Raw genomic sequence first — 15,350 nt, 5'->3', positions numbered from 1 at the left:
GTTTTCATAGCTTTTCATAACCAATCACAGAGATACATACTATTTACAGCATAGCACCCCGGTGTTTTATTGTCAAACAATAGTATGGCCAGTCAAGACCTCAGAGAGCTGTCAGGTGGCCCTGAGGCAGGATCGGTCCTGTGGGATTGGGGTTCAGGGGGTGAAAGATTGGGCTACGAGGGCAGTGATGAGTCAGCATGTTTATCTGCACGTACGCCAGAGACAGCCAGGGGAGAGTGGAAAATAGGACACCTCTCAGTGGCCAACAGAACCCACTGTCTGTGTGTGTGCGACCCAGTCAGATAATGCTAGTGTCTGCATGATTACATGTACAATAAGTTGACTTCAAAGTCATAATATCACTGCTGTCGTATTTATGTTTGAGTACCCTGTGTGTGTGTGTGTGTGTGGGGGGGGGGGGGGGGGGTGGGCAGTCGTGGGGAGTGTTTTTCAGCTTCTATATAAGGTTGGAAAATATTCTGGAGCCAGAATCTCAAAGTCAGAAGGGTACAGATCTTCCATCTGCTCAGCTTTGAAAGGTAAATTGCACTCTCTGTGTTTCATTACCCACGGTTACTTTCCGTCCTGAAATTCCGTATTTTGTTCCATGTTTCAGTTATTGGCCTTAAGCTATGCTGTGATCTCGACATGCACAATAATCAGCTGATTAAAGATAACAATGATGGACCTGCATGAAAAAGAAGGGCTGCTGGGGAACAGGCAGCATATCTGACGGTTCCTGTTTGCCTCTTCCCCTCAATCATCTCCAGCAAGCACTTGGCCTAGCAATACTTTGATTTATTTTTTTTGTTTAAACCATTTTTAACTACCTCATAAATCAGTCCATTTATGGGGATTTTTGCTATATAAAAACAGACTAAATTAAAAATCAAACATATAATACGTCTTTCCTGATCCCATTGCTGTTTCCCTACATCCCACCTCTTCCCAGAATGCAGTGTGTCTACATCTTACTGTGCCTCAGCCTGTGTGTGCGGGGACTTTACATCAGTATGCTGGACAGCCAGGTAGATTTTGGCCTGCAGATCTACTCCAGACTGGTGCCTGGTTCCTATTCTAACCCCCCGAAGCAGAACCTGGTATTTTCACCCTATGGAGTGTCCTCTGTTCTGGGAATACTACAGCTAGGTTCTTCCGGTGAGACATTGACAACACTGACCTCCAGGTTGGGCTACTCTCTTCAAGGTGAGGACACCTAAGGACCCCTGTACGCTCTTAGGAAAGGCTGTGTTGACAAGGTTCTGTAAAGATTAAGATTAAGGCTCAATGCACATTTATATTTAACAAGAAAACTTGTGTGATAGATTGGCTTCCCATGTGTTGCCAAATGTATGCGAACCAAGGTCCAAGTAACGGACTAGATAACCATTTATTAAAAATGTACGGATGAAAGAATTATTACAGAGTTTCATGCAAAGTTACAACAGTTTTGCATGTATTGTTAGGAAGTGATGTAGGTGTCATTGCTCATGAATATTCATATCCTTGCCACAACTTATATATAAAAAGTTAGTTATAATGAGTCATAAATGTGGTTGATTGTTATTTTTCACTGTCTTTTATCTCAAATGCAGCTGTTTAATGATTTTCACTATTAGGATAATGTCATTATTGTTCTGATTTTGGGCTTTAATACACTAGACAATGCTGCCTACAGTAACTACATGCTGTTGCAGATGTGCCAGAATTGCAGTTGTGTAAATCCCACAGGCAAACCTGCAGATTGAGCAGGACATAGACCAGCAGATAAATGCGTCTTGGTCACTTATTTAAAAAGAAACAGATCTCACTGAAAAAACACCCACTTCAAACCGCCCAATGTAAACATCTTTTTTCTCAATTTATTTCTATGTCACTTCTCACTTATTCCAACTCTTCCCTTCACAACAACCATCAGATCCTATGTCCCTCCAAAAACAACATCTCCTGCATGTTGAGCTCTCCAGTGAACAGGTGGTTCAGATGGCCAGCATAATGCTGGTAGAACAAGACATGGTTCTGCAGGAGGGCTTCCTTTGGGCCCTTGATAAGGGTTTCCAGAGTAGCCCCCTGCCACTGGACTTTTCTAGGCCAGACGAGGCTCTCTCATTTGTCAACAGCTGGGTCTCAGAGCAGACTGAAGGTGAGAATGGACACCCCTACTCCCGCCATGTGTCAGGCAACCGTGTCTATGCTGTGATATATTTTACGTCATACAATGAAAATCCTTTGAGATGCAAGTATACTTGCACTTCATGACACAGATCAATGAATATTTGTCATGCACCCGCAGAAGATTTCCCAACAAAAGCTAAATACTTTGTTTTTTTAGTTTGGAACAGTCTATGTGTTCCTATAGAGCAATGGTCGGCAACCAGTCAATCACGATGGGCTGGTCAATCTTCCTTCATAGACGATTATAACAATCAGACCAAAAACTACCTGGTAGGCAAAATATACCTAGGGTGATTAGCCCCCCCAGTATTTTTACTGTTGCTCAGTACTTGCAAAAAGTAGCTCAAACTGTAAATAATGTTGGTGATCGTTTGCTGTAGAATTCAGTGATAATTATCCAGGTGTATGTAATTTGACAAGACTTGCCATAGAGATTATTTTGTCAATTTCTGTATAAAACAGTGTTTTAGAGCTTGTGGGAGTTATTTACACAAAAGTGTTCTTAGTTGCCAGGGACATGTTCTGATTAGTTCAGAGAAATAACCAATCAGATTGTAGAGGAGGTGGGTCTAAGCAACTAGAAAAGGTAGGACCAAAACATCTGATTGGTTGGTTCTGCCTCCTCTAGTTCCTTGGACCCATCTCCTCTATAATTTGATTTGGATCTCTGAACCAATCATTTTTTGTTCTACCCTCAACTTTTGTGTAAGTAAAACTCCCATGAGCTGTTGCAAAGACATACCCTTCCTGTGAGACTAAGTGTCCTCTCTGTTCTGTGTAAGCCACTCTCTGACAACTGATCCCTCACTTCCTGTGTCATCCTCCCCTCTCGCAGGGACAATTCCTGCTTTTCTGCAGCCTGGCATCTTCACCAAGGACAGCCGCCTGGTGCTGCTGAATGCCATGAACTTCAAGGGGCTCTGGAAGTTTCCCTTTGATCCCAAGTTGACTCAGGAGCAACCTTTTCTCTCTTCCGATGGAAGTTCTGTTGTTGTGCCCATGATGAAAAATATCCGGCGTCATTATTGCGGTGAGAGAACAATAAAGTTGGAAAGAAGTGCGTGTGTGTGGGGTGGGGGGGGATGAGAGAAAGATCGAGGAAGAAAAAAACAAGCGACTGAGAGAAAATGAACCCTGATTAATCAAGCATTGTTTAAGCAGCAGGTGCAATTATTTTGATTACGCAGAGTGATTTAAACACCTAATGATCTATCCTATCAGGATTGTCATTCATCATTTGAAATCTCCTGTGACGTCTGTGCATAGCTAAAAACGAAAACTACAGGAAATACTGATAATCCAAATACTGCTTAATATCTCGATACCATGCCAAAAGGGAAGTGTTAACTATTAACTATTCATCTATCCATTCATCTGTGCATCCATCTATCTATCCATCAATCTGTCCATCCATCCATCTATCCATTCATCTATCCACCTATCTTCCAACCATAAATCCAGTACAAGACTGTAGGGGATTAATAACTAGTCAAACAGATAACTCTTCCTTGGTGGCCAGGGAAGCATACAATACCAGACCACTTCCACTGGTGGAAGTGATTTCAAAAAGACTCTTCTCCCCTCAGGTCGCTTTGTTACTGCAGCCAGTGTGGAGTACAATGTGGTGGAGTTGCCCTACGCACGGGGCAACCTCAGTATGTTGCTGGTAGCTCCCGTTGTTCAGCATGTCCCGCTCTCAGTCTTGACCAAGGAGCTTTCAGTCCACAGCCTCCAGGAGTGGAGAGCCAAGCTAGAAAAGGTCCCTCTGAAGCTAGTCCTGCCCAGGTGAGGAGAGACTTAGACTTATTAAACTCATATCCATAGGTATCTCTGTCCATCTATGTCTTTTGTCTAATTAGCTGATTGTACTGTTGTCATTCATTCATTTGAGGGTAAAATATTCTTGAACACGTGCAGGAGTCCTTGGTAATATTACTGGCTTTGCTGGGATAGGTACTGTCTTAGTGCGTTAAAGTGATGACCACCTCCTTTAGCCTTTATAAGTTCACAGTGCAGTGGGCAAAATTGCAGTTGTGTGGTGACAGTGTAAAATTTATGAGTATAGGAGTATATACTGTAGCTTTTCTCTTTTGATGTCTCTTGAGCTTGATTGAGTGTAAATTAAGAAGTGCCCATAAAAACTGAAATGGCGAGTACTGATTGAGTATTGGTGAGTATTGATCATATAAAACTATATGTATGATTATTTTTCTGTCACACAAAGTAAGTATGAAGGTAAACAGTATACTTATTAAACTGAGCATGTGCCTGTTTCTGTGGTCTGCAGGTTCATCATAGAGTCTGAGTTGGACCTGAAGGCCAGTCTCTCCAGCGAGGGCCTGGGGAATCTCTTCTGCCAGAAGAATGCTGACTTCTCACGCATCACCAGTGAGTGTCACATGCATTGCAGTCGGGCACTGGTGTTACAGCAGCTGCTAAACAAGCTGGTTTGAATGTAAACGTAGGTGGAATATTCCCTAAGTGGGACTAAACCAATATATTTCACTCCCACATATCCTTGCATTACATCCTAACAACATCAGCTAGATTGATGTACAAATTATGATGATCCCACACAAAGAAAATTGTTAAGCATGCTCTGCAGGCCACATGGATGGAAATAATTATGTCTTCCACTGATATCAAATTTTCATGAAAGAAAAGTCATCATCACACTTAAAGTTGTATATACCTTAATACCTTATTACTACTTTACTATACTGTACTATACTATACTATACTTATTACTATATTACTATACCAGGAATATATTTTATTCTCACCCCCTTGTCCATCTGAAATATATTTCCAGATATTACCCAATGAGATAATCCTCTCTCCCTTGGACTGTTGAAAGCTGTCCATATCATTCCCAATATAGATATTCTCTACATTGTGGCAATGTTTTTGAAAACGGGTCCTGATTCTTTTTTGATCCTAGCTGTGGAGAAGCTATACGTGTCCAATGTGCTGCAGAGAGTGAAAGTGGAGGTGAATGAAGAGGGAACCGATGGTTCCTCAGCCACAGGTACCGTTACACTTGCACAGCCTTCCCATTCTCAGCTCTCACCCTGAATGTAAAATGTTAGCCCTGAAAATAAAACACTTGTGAGGAGGGGGTGATGAAAGTGTGACACTTCTGGGTCAATCGATTATATGGTTCAATGAACACAGACAACGATGTGACGTAGATTTGTATTATTCAGGATGACTCAGAGCGCTAGGTAGCCAATCAGAGGGAGATATTTAAAAGCTTCTCTTAGCTATGCCTGGGTCTACTTGAGGTCTACATGCTTAATAATTATCATCTCTAAAATGATTCCCACCTTTTAGCTGCAATCCTTTTCGCCCGGATGGCTGTTCAGGAGATAACCCTGGACAGATCTTTCCTTTTTCTCATTCAACACATGCCAACAGGTCGGTCAGCCAACATTTTCCTTCTCTGTCATCACTCCATCTATTTTGTGCACTTTCTTTATTGTCGTCCTCCTGCATTAAGTCACATGGACCTTATCAGACCACTGGCAGCTTAAGAAAAAACGGAAAAAAACGAAATCGTGGAAAATGTCATAGAATGTCTTTCAACATTTGCGGTTTGTGTGTCTGCCCCCAGGTGCTATCCTGTTCATGGGTGAGGTCAACCGGCCTCAGTGAACTCAACACCCCCACCCACCCCCCCAGAACCTGATTATCACATTCAAATACAGAAAAAAATGCTGTTGGATGATGGTAGTGACAGATCTTGGCAAGGTCGGGATGGCAAATTACCCAAGGTGGTAAATCCCCCCCCACTCCAAGGGGGGTGACTTCACTCTTTAAGGGTTTGATATCACTCCACTCTGTATTGGATCGTGCTTCACTTGCATTGAGCTACAAGCCTTTGCAATAGATGCAGTGGATCATCCTTGAATTGTTGAAGTTCAAAGTGTACATACGATGCAGTGACAGACTCATGCCAATAAACACAGGATAATAAGAACTGCATGCATGCAAAATGTGGGGAAGATGTGGAGGAAACACCGGGATTGAGCTGAAGGAGACAGTTGGCAGCTCAAAGCAGTTTAGCTTATTCTTTTCTCACCTGTTCTTGTTATCGTATTGTGTTTTTTAATCTTTCAAAAATGCATATCCTTTTGAGAACCATAACATAAAAAAATAACATTTTAATTGATTATTTATTTTATTTGCAATTTAATGCTTGTTAAACATTCCAATTTTGTCAAAGGTTTTATATTTTATAATAAATCTATTTATTTCTTCTTGGCGACATATTTGTATGTTATTATGCATGGGCACAAATCTTTACAATGACAAATGGCTACTATTAAAGTATAGGGCTGTGTGAACCAACAATGACCCCTGTAGTCTCAAGAACGAACTGCTTGCTATTCTTACTGCAATTATATTTGTTCTTATTGCCATAATTGCTGCCAGATTTTGGATTAGTATTTGATTATTTAACAAGCCCAATCACACTAAATTCCCTCGTGCAATCACTGCTATTGTATCTGAAAGACACTTCACCTTTATTGCTATGATGACACAATATTATCTTATTCTAACCATACAGATTTATTTTCCTGCAGGTTTTAGTGCTCAGAAATTTTTAAATAATAATACATCGCACGCGCTACATAAAACATGCCTTTTCTTACCAATACCAGATTTTTCTGATATTGCGTTATACTGTATGAACGGCGGAATTGTTGATGTGTTTAGGGATAAATTTATTGTTTTAATTCCTCAACTGATGATGCTTGACAACGCTGGCTAAATTCCACGACGGGTTGCCCTGACAACCACGTAATCTTTATCCTTACAATACGTAGACGAAGCTGGGTTTCCTTGGTAACACCGAATGGAAAGCATGGGACCTTCCGCCACGAGACGCAATGCGCATGTGCGGAAGGTGTACGACGCTTCCCCTCGTTCCTTTCGTTTCGCTGTAGGTGTTTGGAACCCTTTACCTGTACGCAATGTACATTTGAAATGGTAACCGTTTCGCTTTCTGAAAGAGATAAAAACACTTAAAATTTTAGTAGACTCTAAGGAAAGGTCTACTGGATAAAAAGGTAAATAGAAATCTGGGGGAAAAGCAGAGAAACGTACAAGATGGTAAGTCTGCTTATCGCACCTAGCAAGAGTGTATGTGAGCGTTATAACGACCCGGTGACTGTTCAGATACGGGTGGTTGTTAGGCACCGATATGGACAGAGAGCTGTGAGTTCACATTAATGCACAGTAAACTTATTTTTGTGCGCCTTTTGCCCAACAGTGATTGTAAGACTTAGTGACAACGATATCGGAAACAGCTAGCCTGATAGCTAGTTAGCCAGCTAATGCTGAGTTGTCACGCCCCGGTAGGTATAGTGAACGGAAGGAATATCAAATGCTGGCAAGGCTCATTAACTGCACTAAAGATACGTCTGGGCTTGCTCAGATGTCACATCGTAGATTGAGCCGTCCTCTCCGAAAATCCGGAGTATCCGACAGTTCTTTAGCTAACATTGTGTTACCTTTGTTCAGTGCTTTGTAGCATTCTTTACAGACTTCGGCTATTTGAAGATAGTTGCACCAACCTTGTCAATCTGCTCTTAAATCATTAATATATTGACTCACTGTTTACTGAATTTTAGGAGAATGGACAAGTATTTCCATAGCTAAAGTCTTAATTTATGGGCACAGTATATACACTGTATATATATATAAGAAATATTCGCGTTCCATATAATGTGATCCTCGGGAGCTGACGTGTATGTCGCTGCGCTAATAAATGACGTAATTTACACGCGTGAACCAGAAAGCACAGCTCGTGCGCACCCGCACCATGGCAACTCGCGCACGCCACTTCAAGTTGGCCGGTGTAGATTCTGGATCTCCAGCTTCGCTGGCCGAAATGTAATGGTGTGCTAAGTGCTACGTCTGAGCATTGTTCGGGCTCTCACAATCAGATGTCAACACCATGACACATCAAAATGCAATTTTTACGTCAGACATCATTTTATTTAAAAACGTATCCTTCTAAGCTTTTTTTTCTACGTGAACACTGATGGGTCTTGCCACAGACATTTGTCCAAGTACAGACATACTGATATTGCCTTCTCACAATACTGTGTTTACTCCTCCTTTTTGCCACATCCGTGAAACTTGCCCTAGTCAAAAAGTGTTCTTGAACACTGATTCACGATCAGCATAATGTCTCGCATCCATGTTTTACGGAGAGACATCCCCGAAAAACTGCCGAGCGTTGTCATTGTGTCATTTTATCTCCTGATGTCAGGCTAAATGAGCGGAGTGTTCCATTTGGATAGCAGTAGGAGCGGCCTGCTCATCTTCGCAGTCGGAGTCTAGTGCCAGCCTGCTGGTGTGCTTCTGTATGTAAGTTAGTGACACAGACAGTGTGTCGTGTGTGTCAAGTTTGCAGTCCCAGGCTTGTAAAATTCTAAAAGGAAAAAAAATGAAATATGGCCGCCATTAACTTTCTTAGCAGAATTATCGGTGGCATGAATATATGTAGGAGAGTACTGGATGAAATGCGAGAGAAATTTTTCAATACAGAATGTTTAAAAATCACAGAAGCTAGTTAACCTGCTGCTGTTACATAAATGCCTCAAATATATATACAAACTGTGAACATTAGGTGTGTGACACTGTACGCTCTGTTAGTCATTGCAGATAAACATTTATCGCTATCAGATCTGTAAATACATGGTAATTCAGCCTACTATGAGAAGCTGCTCACCTGTTCCCCACCTGGGCCCTTTGTTGTCCACTGTGTACACTCGGGATTAATGGTGAGAAACACTACAGCCTTTTCGAATTCAGCTTGTAATAGCAGATGTTGGACTAACCAGTGCTGTCTTTCAGATGCTCTTCTTCCTTTGTGCCTTTACTGTAGCTATTTATTGTGCATGCTGACCTGCTTTTTTCTTTGCCCCCTACCCCCCCCCCCCCCCTTAAGGTGGCTGCATACTTTAGGCAACATCCCCACAGAATGATAATGAATACTTAAATCATCTCATCTGTACCGTCACTCCACAACCCTAGAGAACTCATAAAGAGTGCAAAAAAAAGTATTATGGCGAATGCATGAGGCATTTTGATAATGGAGATGGCAGCTCTTATAGACTGGAGGTCGCTCTCTTTATTAGGCGATCGCGATCGCTTTAGTATTACAGCGGCACAGACGGGGAAGCCGGCAAATTACGCGACGCTCACGGTCACGTGCTAACAAAGTACACACATTCCGCGGCGAACATTACAGGGTTATGGCATTTATTAGTTACAGCATAAATACATGGTAATTTACTATTTGTCGATGCGCAGCCCATGGCATCACATTATGTCAGTCAGTCGTGGACAGTGAGTGGGATCAGAACCAAAGAAAAAGTCTGGGGACTCTGCATGGGCAGTACGTTGAAACTGCGATCACCATGGTGAATATGGCTCATATGATATCGTGCCGCTAAAACTGTGTTGATTCCATCAATTTCATTTTCAGGCATACGGACACCTTAAGAATCCTGCTTTTTAGGAATTGCTCTAAGTCTGGACTGACTCCTTGCATTAAAAAAAAAAATTCTCAGTACTGGAAAAGCAGCTAGTGAGAAAACCACAGTATTCTATTTAAAACCAAAGCATGCATTGGTTTGCTTTAATGGTCCTCGAGTTGAGTGATTAAAAGTGTGGGTGGCTCAAACCAGAAGCAGGGATGACTGAGTTGGGTGCTGCATAGATAGTGGCCATTCACAGTGCACATGAGCACTGGAAGGCAGAAGGGAGCCAATGGGAAGGCAGCAGAGCGAGACCCAGGGGAGGGCTGCCATTTCTTTGAGCCGCTTAAATAATTCATTGGACAAGCCTTCCTAGTTAACACTGCTTTTGATTTTCTCATTATCTTTTTTTTCCCCTAAAGCTAAAATGGTGACTATTGTTATACAATAGGGTTAAATCCCCTCCTTCCTCCCCCCAGATCTCTACTAGATACATGCTTGGAGATCAAAGCTTTGAGGCTTAGCTACCAGGTAGATGTGTACCTAGTAGGACATAATGCATTGGGATTTCGATTTCAACCATGGCTGTAATGGGAGTGTCTCTGATGCATTACTTGAAGGCACATTTGCTGCAAGTAAGTATTGAGCACCCCTATGCTCTCTGGAACCTGGGAATGAAAAGCCAGTCACCATGTTATGGATGATATCAGTGCTGTCAGAATAATATGAAGCAAACAGTGTTTTCATTGGGATCTGCCATCTGCTGTGGCGTGTGTCCATGTGTGAAGTAACCTCTGTATTCTCACACGTGTGTTTCCATAAAAAAAAGTTGGTAAAAACCACAAACTAAGGAACCCTTGGATGAAACTATATGTAGTGCTTGTGAGCTCATTAACCTGGTCAAAAGCCCTGTCTTGTATCATTTTCACTTGCTGAGCAGTATTGACTTTCCGTTCTGTGTTGTATGGCTAAGTGGACCCTTGGCGTGGCCATGGGCTTTTTGTGTAGCAGCCTGCAGCGGGCCGGTGATGCAGGCCCTGTTCCCTGTAGCGATCCCTAACACTCCCCCGGTCCTTGCAGATGCGCTTCATGCTTCTGTTCAGCCGGCAAGGAAAGCTGCGTCTGCAGAAGTGGTACACGGCCGCCGCCGAGCGTGACAGGAAGAAGATGGTGCGCGAGCTCATGCAGGTGGTGCTGGCGCGAAAACCGAAGATGTGCAGTTTCCTGGAGTGGAGGGACCTCAAGATTGTCTATAAGAGGTAGGAGCTTTTATGCAGGGGAGTGTAAATTTCAGTGCACATTTACAACACGGAATACCGCGCACATGCTTTGGTATGCTTTGCATTTGCTCATGTTGTGTTGGCCTCGTTTGTATGTTGCTTCGGACAAATGTCTGCTAAATGGAAGTGAATGTAATATCATATGTGTGTGTGTGTGTGTGTGTGTGTGTGTGTGTGTGTGTGTGTGTGTGTGTATGTATATATGTGTGTGTGTGTGTGTGTGTGTGTGTGTGTGTGTGTGTGTGTGTGTGTGTGTGTGTGTGTGTGTATATATATATAATATACACACACACATACACACAGATCATAATGAGAATAAGTTCCATGACTGGGTGGGTGGGGTTACAGAACATAGCTGGGGGGGGGGTATCTAGCTGCAGTTACACAGCTGATAATTATGCGGGTACAAATTATCTGCCGATTACTATCTGTAAGGCAGTTCTTTGGTTTGTGTGTGTGTGGGGGGGCACACATGAATTGCGCATTTCTTTGTGGGTGTTTATCGGTGTATGAGTGTGTATCAGATTGTGTCGGCCGACGACTTTGGATAAACAATCCATGGAAACGGAACATTATTGCGAGATTGGAAACGGAGTCATGCATGCGTGGGTCCTGTATGTGTGTTAACTCCCCCCCCCCCCTTTAGGTATGCCAGCCTATATTTCTGCTGTGCTGTGGAGGAGCAGGACAATGAGCTGGTTACCCTGGAAGTCATCCATCGCTTTGTGGAGCTACTGGATAAGTACTTTGGCAGCGTGAGTCACCCGCTGCCTTCCCATCCTCCTCCTCACGCTCTCTCTGCTCTCTCGTCCTCTCATCCTTTCTCTCAGAACCCGGAGTCAGCCCGTGTCATGCCCCCTCTCCTCTACCTTTAACTCCAACAAAATTAGTTTCGCGTCCTTCTCTCTAAGCTAATTTAACTGTGACCTGTAATGTTCTCTTATGCAGATTTGACTGGGAAATGGAGACGACAGGGCAGAAACCATAACCGTCGATTGTTTAAATTCTGTATTCAAGCACAAGTCCTAAAGAAAGCAGACTGCCCAGTCGTCCAGTTTCAGTTGGTGCAGACTGATTTCTGTTGGGCTTACTTAAGTCTGGCCTGAAGTTTTCTATAATGAGCACATGCTTTGCTTCGTATGAGCATAAACAAGGCAGTGAAACACAGCATGACAGATGGCTGCACTTCAGTTTTACAGCTGGGTAAAAAAAAAATACAAACACATTTGGATTTGAGGGGCGGCATGGTGGTGCAGTGCTTAGCAATGTTGCCTGCCACTGTTGTCTTTGCCAGAGTTCCATGTGTGTAGAATTGTTCCCTGCTTTCCGTCCGTAGCCTCGGATGGACTCCGGACCCCCTGCAACTCTGAATAGGACAAGCTGTTACAGAGGATGGATGGATGGATGGATGGATGGATGGATGGACGATGTGTGGATTTGAGTGAAGTATTCATCTGTTCTCGCCTCCACTAATCATTTTGGGGCTGCTCATCTTCCAGGTGTGCGAGTTGGACATCATCTTCAACTTTGAGAAGGCGTACTTCATTTTGGATGAGTTTCTCATGGGGGGTGAGATTCAAGACACCTCCAAGAAGAGCGTGTTGAAGGCCATTGAGCAGGCCGACCTGCTACAGGAGGTAGCCAACCTTAGATGTTTGGTCAATTTGTTTACTTGTATACTTATCCAGTGGTGTGATTGTGCATGCTTGTTTGACAGTGGTTGCACAGGCTGTGGCATCATTCTGGTAACGATGCTGGAGATATAATATTTTTCTCTCTTCTTTTTTGATATCCTCCACACCGCCGTCAATCACAGGAGGATGAGTCTCCGAGGAGTGTGCTGGAGGAGATGGGTCTGGCCTAACCTTCATCTTGGGGTGGGGGAGGGGGGGCTGAGGGGCTTGCATCAGAGGAAGTGGGTGTCCTGGCATTGCGTGGTGAGCCAATCGAAAACACAGAGGGTGGTGTGACTTATGACCTGCACCAGAGAAGCTGCCATTGAACTTTGCAAAAAAAAAAAAAAAAAGGGGGGGGGGGGGAATTTTCACAATTCTGGCTTTGTTTTATTTTTGTGGAAATAATGTGAAATTGTTTCTGTTGTATTGTTTTTTTGTGGAATTGATTTGTGGGTTGGGCTGCTGTGTTATGTGTAAAAAAAAAAAAAACAGAGGGAACGCATTTAGAATCAGATTTTGCTCTCGGGTCCTCCTGCCTTTTCTTTGCATGTCCGAATCAAGACACATTTGTGACCCTGTGGAAAAACAATGAAATGAAATCCCTGGGAAGTGTTTGGTGGTGTTACCCCATAAGGGGCCGCATCAGATGTTTCTGTGGACTCCTTCCAAAACAAAACAGTCTGACGATGGCTTTGAACATTTATTCGAAGTCGGAAGTCACTTCCCATTGGGGTGGCAGTGGTTGTTGGGGTGGGGGGGGGAGGCGGGGGGCAGTCGAGAGAGATTTACAGGAGTGATCTATTACCTTTAGAAGATTGGGGGGAGATCATTAAAATCCCCTTCCCAAATGTTTTATAATCCTGCATTTTCCAAAGAGCTTTCGGTCTTTTTGCTTGTAATCTAATACTGCGGTATTAGGGATGCAAAAGACCGAATACTTCAAACCCACTGCACCGTTTATAAAATGCCTTGGTGTGGTAATGCATCGAAAGGCTGAAGCGGGCTGGCAGATGCAGCCAATCAGATACAGCATCTCGCAGGCAGTTTTCTTTTTATCTTCTGTGCACCTAACATGAGAGGTTTCCTGGGAAAGGGTCAGGTTGGGAAGGCATTTCAATTTACTGTGTGACAGCGCACAAAAGCAAAGGAGCCATGTGCAAATAAAGTTTTTTTTGTTTTTCTTTTTTAATAAATGGTTAAAAAGAATTTTAACGCCATACCATGTATTAGCATTTGTGGTGCTTTGAAAAGACGGACTTTGTTGTGCTGGTGAGGTGTGGTAAGCTGCTGCTCGTGTGTGTGGGTGGAAACAGCCCATTTTGTCACTCTACTCTGAGTCAGTGTCATTATCTGCCTGTTTCTTCAGTTGGGGAGGTGGGGGGGGGTGAGTTTATCTCTGTTTGTGTGTCAGTGTTTCGGCCTGGGTAATGGAAAGTGTGTGTATAATCTTATGTTTGTGCGTAAACCAATCATTTAATGCTCGTTCCTCTGGGGAAATGTATGTCTATAATCCAGTATTTTGTTTACAGAGTCAAATAATTTCTTTGTCTGTGTGTGTGTGTGTGTGTGTGTGTGTGTGTGTGTGTGTGTGTGTGTGTGTGTTGCCATGCTTAATCCCCTGTGTTTGGGTCTGTGAACAGTGTGTCATAAGCTGTGTGTGTTGCAGTAGTTAGATAGGGACTGCTGTGTGTAAATGAAATAGAAAAAAAGAATAAATGAGAAAGGAAGCTGCAGTGACATGGATGGGAGAATGTGGGAACCGGCACAGTGCAGGCAGGTAGACGACTGGAGGCAGGGTGAGGAGCAAATTTAGAGATTAGTTGTCATTGTTGACACACCATAGTGCACAGCAACCAAATGTGTCCTCTGCATTTAACCCATATGTGACATCGTGACATAACAGGGGGCAGCTAATTCAGTGCCCAGGGAGCAGGGCTTGGGGGAAGTACCATGCTCAGGGTACCTCAGTGGTGCCTTGCTGGTCAGGGATTTGAGCCTGCGATCTTTCAATTACAAGTGCGCTTCCCTAACCATTAAACCAACCCATCCACAAATCCACACAGGGTTCTGATCCGGCATCCACATGGTGCTCCTGCATGTGTGTGTGTGTGTCTCGCATTGGAGGGAGTGGCTCTCTGAGGGTCATATGATCACTTTTTTTTTTTTTTTTTTTTAATCCTCAAAATCCTCTCTTATAGCTGTTCCGGCTTATTCCAGTAAAAGGTGACACCTATAAATGTATCGAAGGTCCGTTGTCCTGGATTTCACTCGCGCCATGATCCACAGGCGATCAAGCGGCCCTCCCCTCGCCGAGGCCGGCATTAGATCTCGACAATAAAGCTGATGATTGGCCGGTCCGCCAGCTTGCGTCGCAGATGGGTTGCTGAAAATTGCCCCCACCCCCGCTGCTCATCAGCTGTAATAATGGAGCATAGGGTGTGGTCTGCATTCAGGCCCCTTCGGAGCACATGGCCTCTCTCCCCCCTTGCGTGTCTTGCCGCTTGGCTGTAGCACGCGGGGTCCACCGTGATGCTTGGAGGTGGATGACTCACCTCTCCACCATGTGACCTATCAATCATTCCTGTTATCATCGCCTTCCTCGCCCCCTCTCTGTTGTTCCCTGGCTTGTGGACGTGGGGCGCTGGTCAGATCTCCTTTTGTTTCCCTCTATCTTCTTTCCACACGTTATGACTAGGCTGTTTTTTTTTGCGCTCCCGTCCCTCTTT

The 15,350-nt window shown here is 43.6% G+C and overlaps 2 protein-coding genes across 2 annotated transcripts; both read left to right on the top strand.

Moving 5' to 3' along the window:
• Nucleotides 1-953: 953 nt before the first annotated feature.
• On the top strand, nucleotides 954-6,326 carry LOC125713204 (plasminogen activator inhibitor 1-like). The gene is made up of 8 exons (XM_048984164.1): nucleotides 954-1,206; nucleotides 1,919-2,143; nucleotides 3,011-3,205; nucleotides 3,762-3,960; nucleotides 4,463-4,563; nucleotides 5,117-5,203; nucleotides 5,509-5,592; nucleotides 5,789-6,326. Exons 1-8 carry the CDS (start codon nucleotides 954-956, stop codon nucleotides 5,827-5,829), a joined length of 1,185 nt encoding a protein of 394 aa, XP_048840121.1. The 3' UTR covers nucleotides 5,830-6,326.
• A 749-nt stretch (nucleotides 6,327-7,075) lies between these two features.
• Nucleotides 7,076-13,841, top strand: ap1s1 (adaptor related protein complex 1 subunit sigma 1). Its single transcript, XM_048983918.1, has 5 exons — nucleotides 7,076-7,290; nucleotides 10,749-10,927; nucleotides 11,595-11,703; nucleotides 12,448-12,585; nucleotides 12,765-13,841. The coding sequence occupies exons 1-5, from the start codon at nucleotides 7,288-7,290 to the stop codon at nucleotides 12,810-12,812; spliced, it is 477 nt and encodes a 158-aa protein (XP_048839875.1). The 5' UTR covers nucleotides 7,076-7,287; the 3' UTR covers nucleotides 12,813-13,841.
• Nucleotides 13,842-15,350: the final 1,509 nt, after the last annotated feature.

Source organism: Brienomyrus brachyistius, chromosome 18 (genome assembly GCF_023856365.1).
Source record: "Brienomyrus brachyistius isolate T26 chromosome 18, BBRACH_0.4, whole genome shotgun sequence".
Lineage (NCBI taxonomy): Eukaryota > Metazoa > Chordata > Actinopteri > Osteoglossiformes > Mormyridae > Brienomyrus > Brienomyrus brachyistius.
Note: the sequence above shows the minus strand (reverse complement) of the source record. Positions and strands in the feature narration are given on the sequence as shown.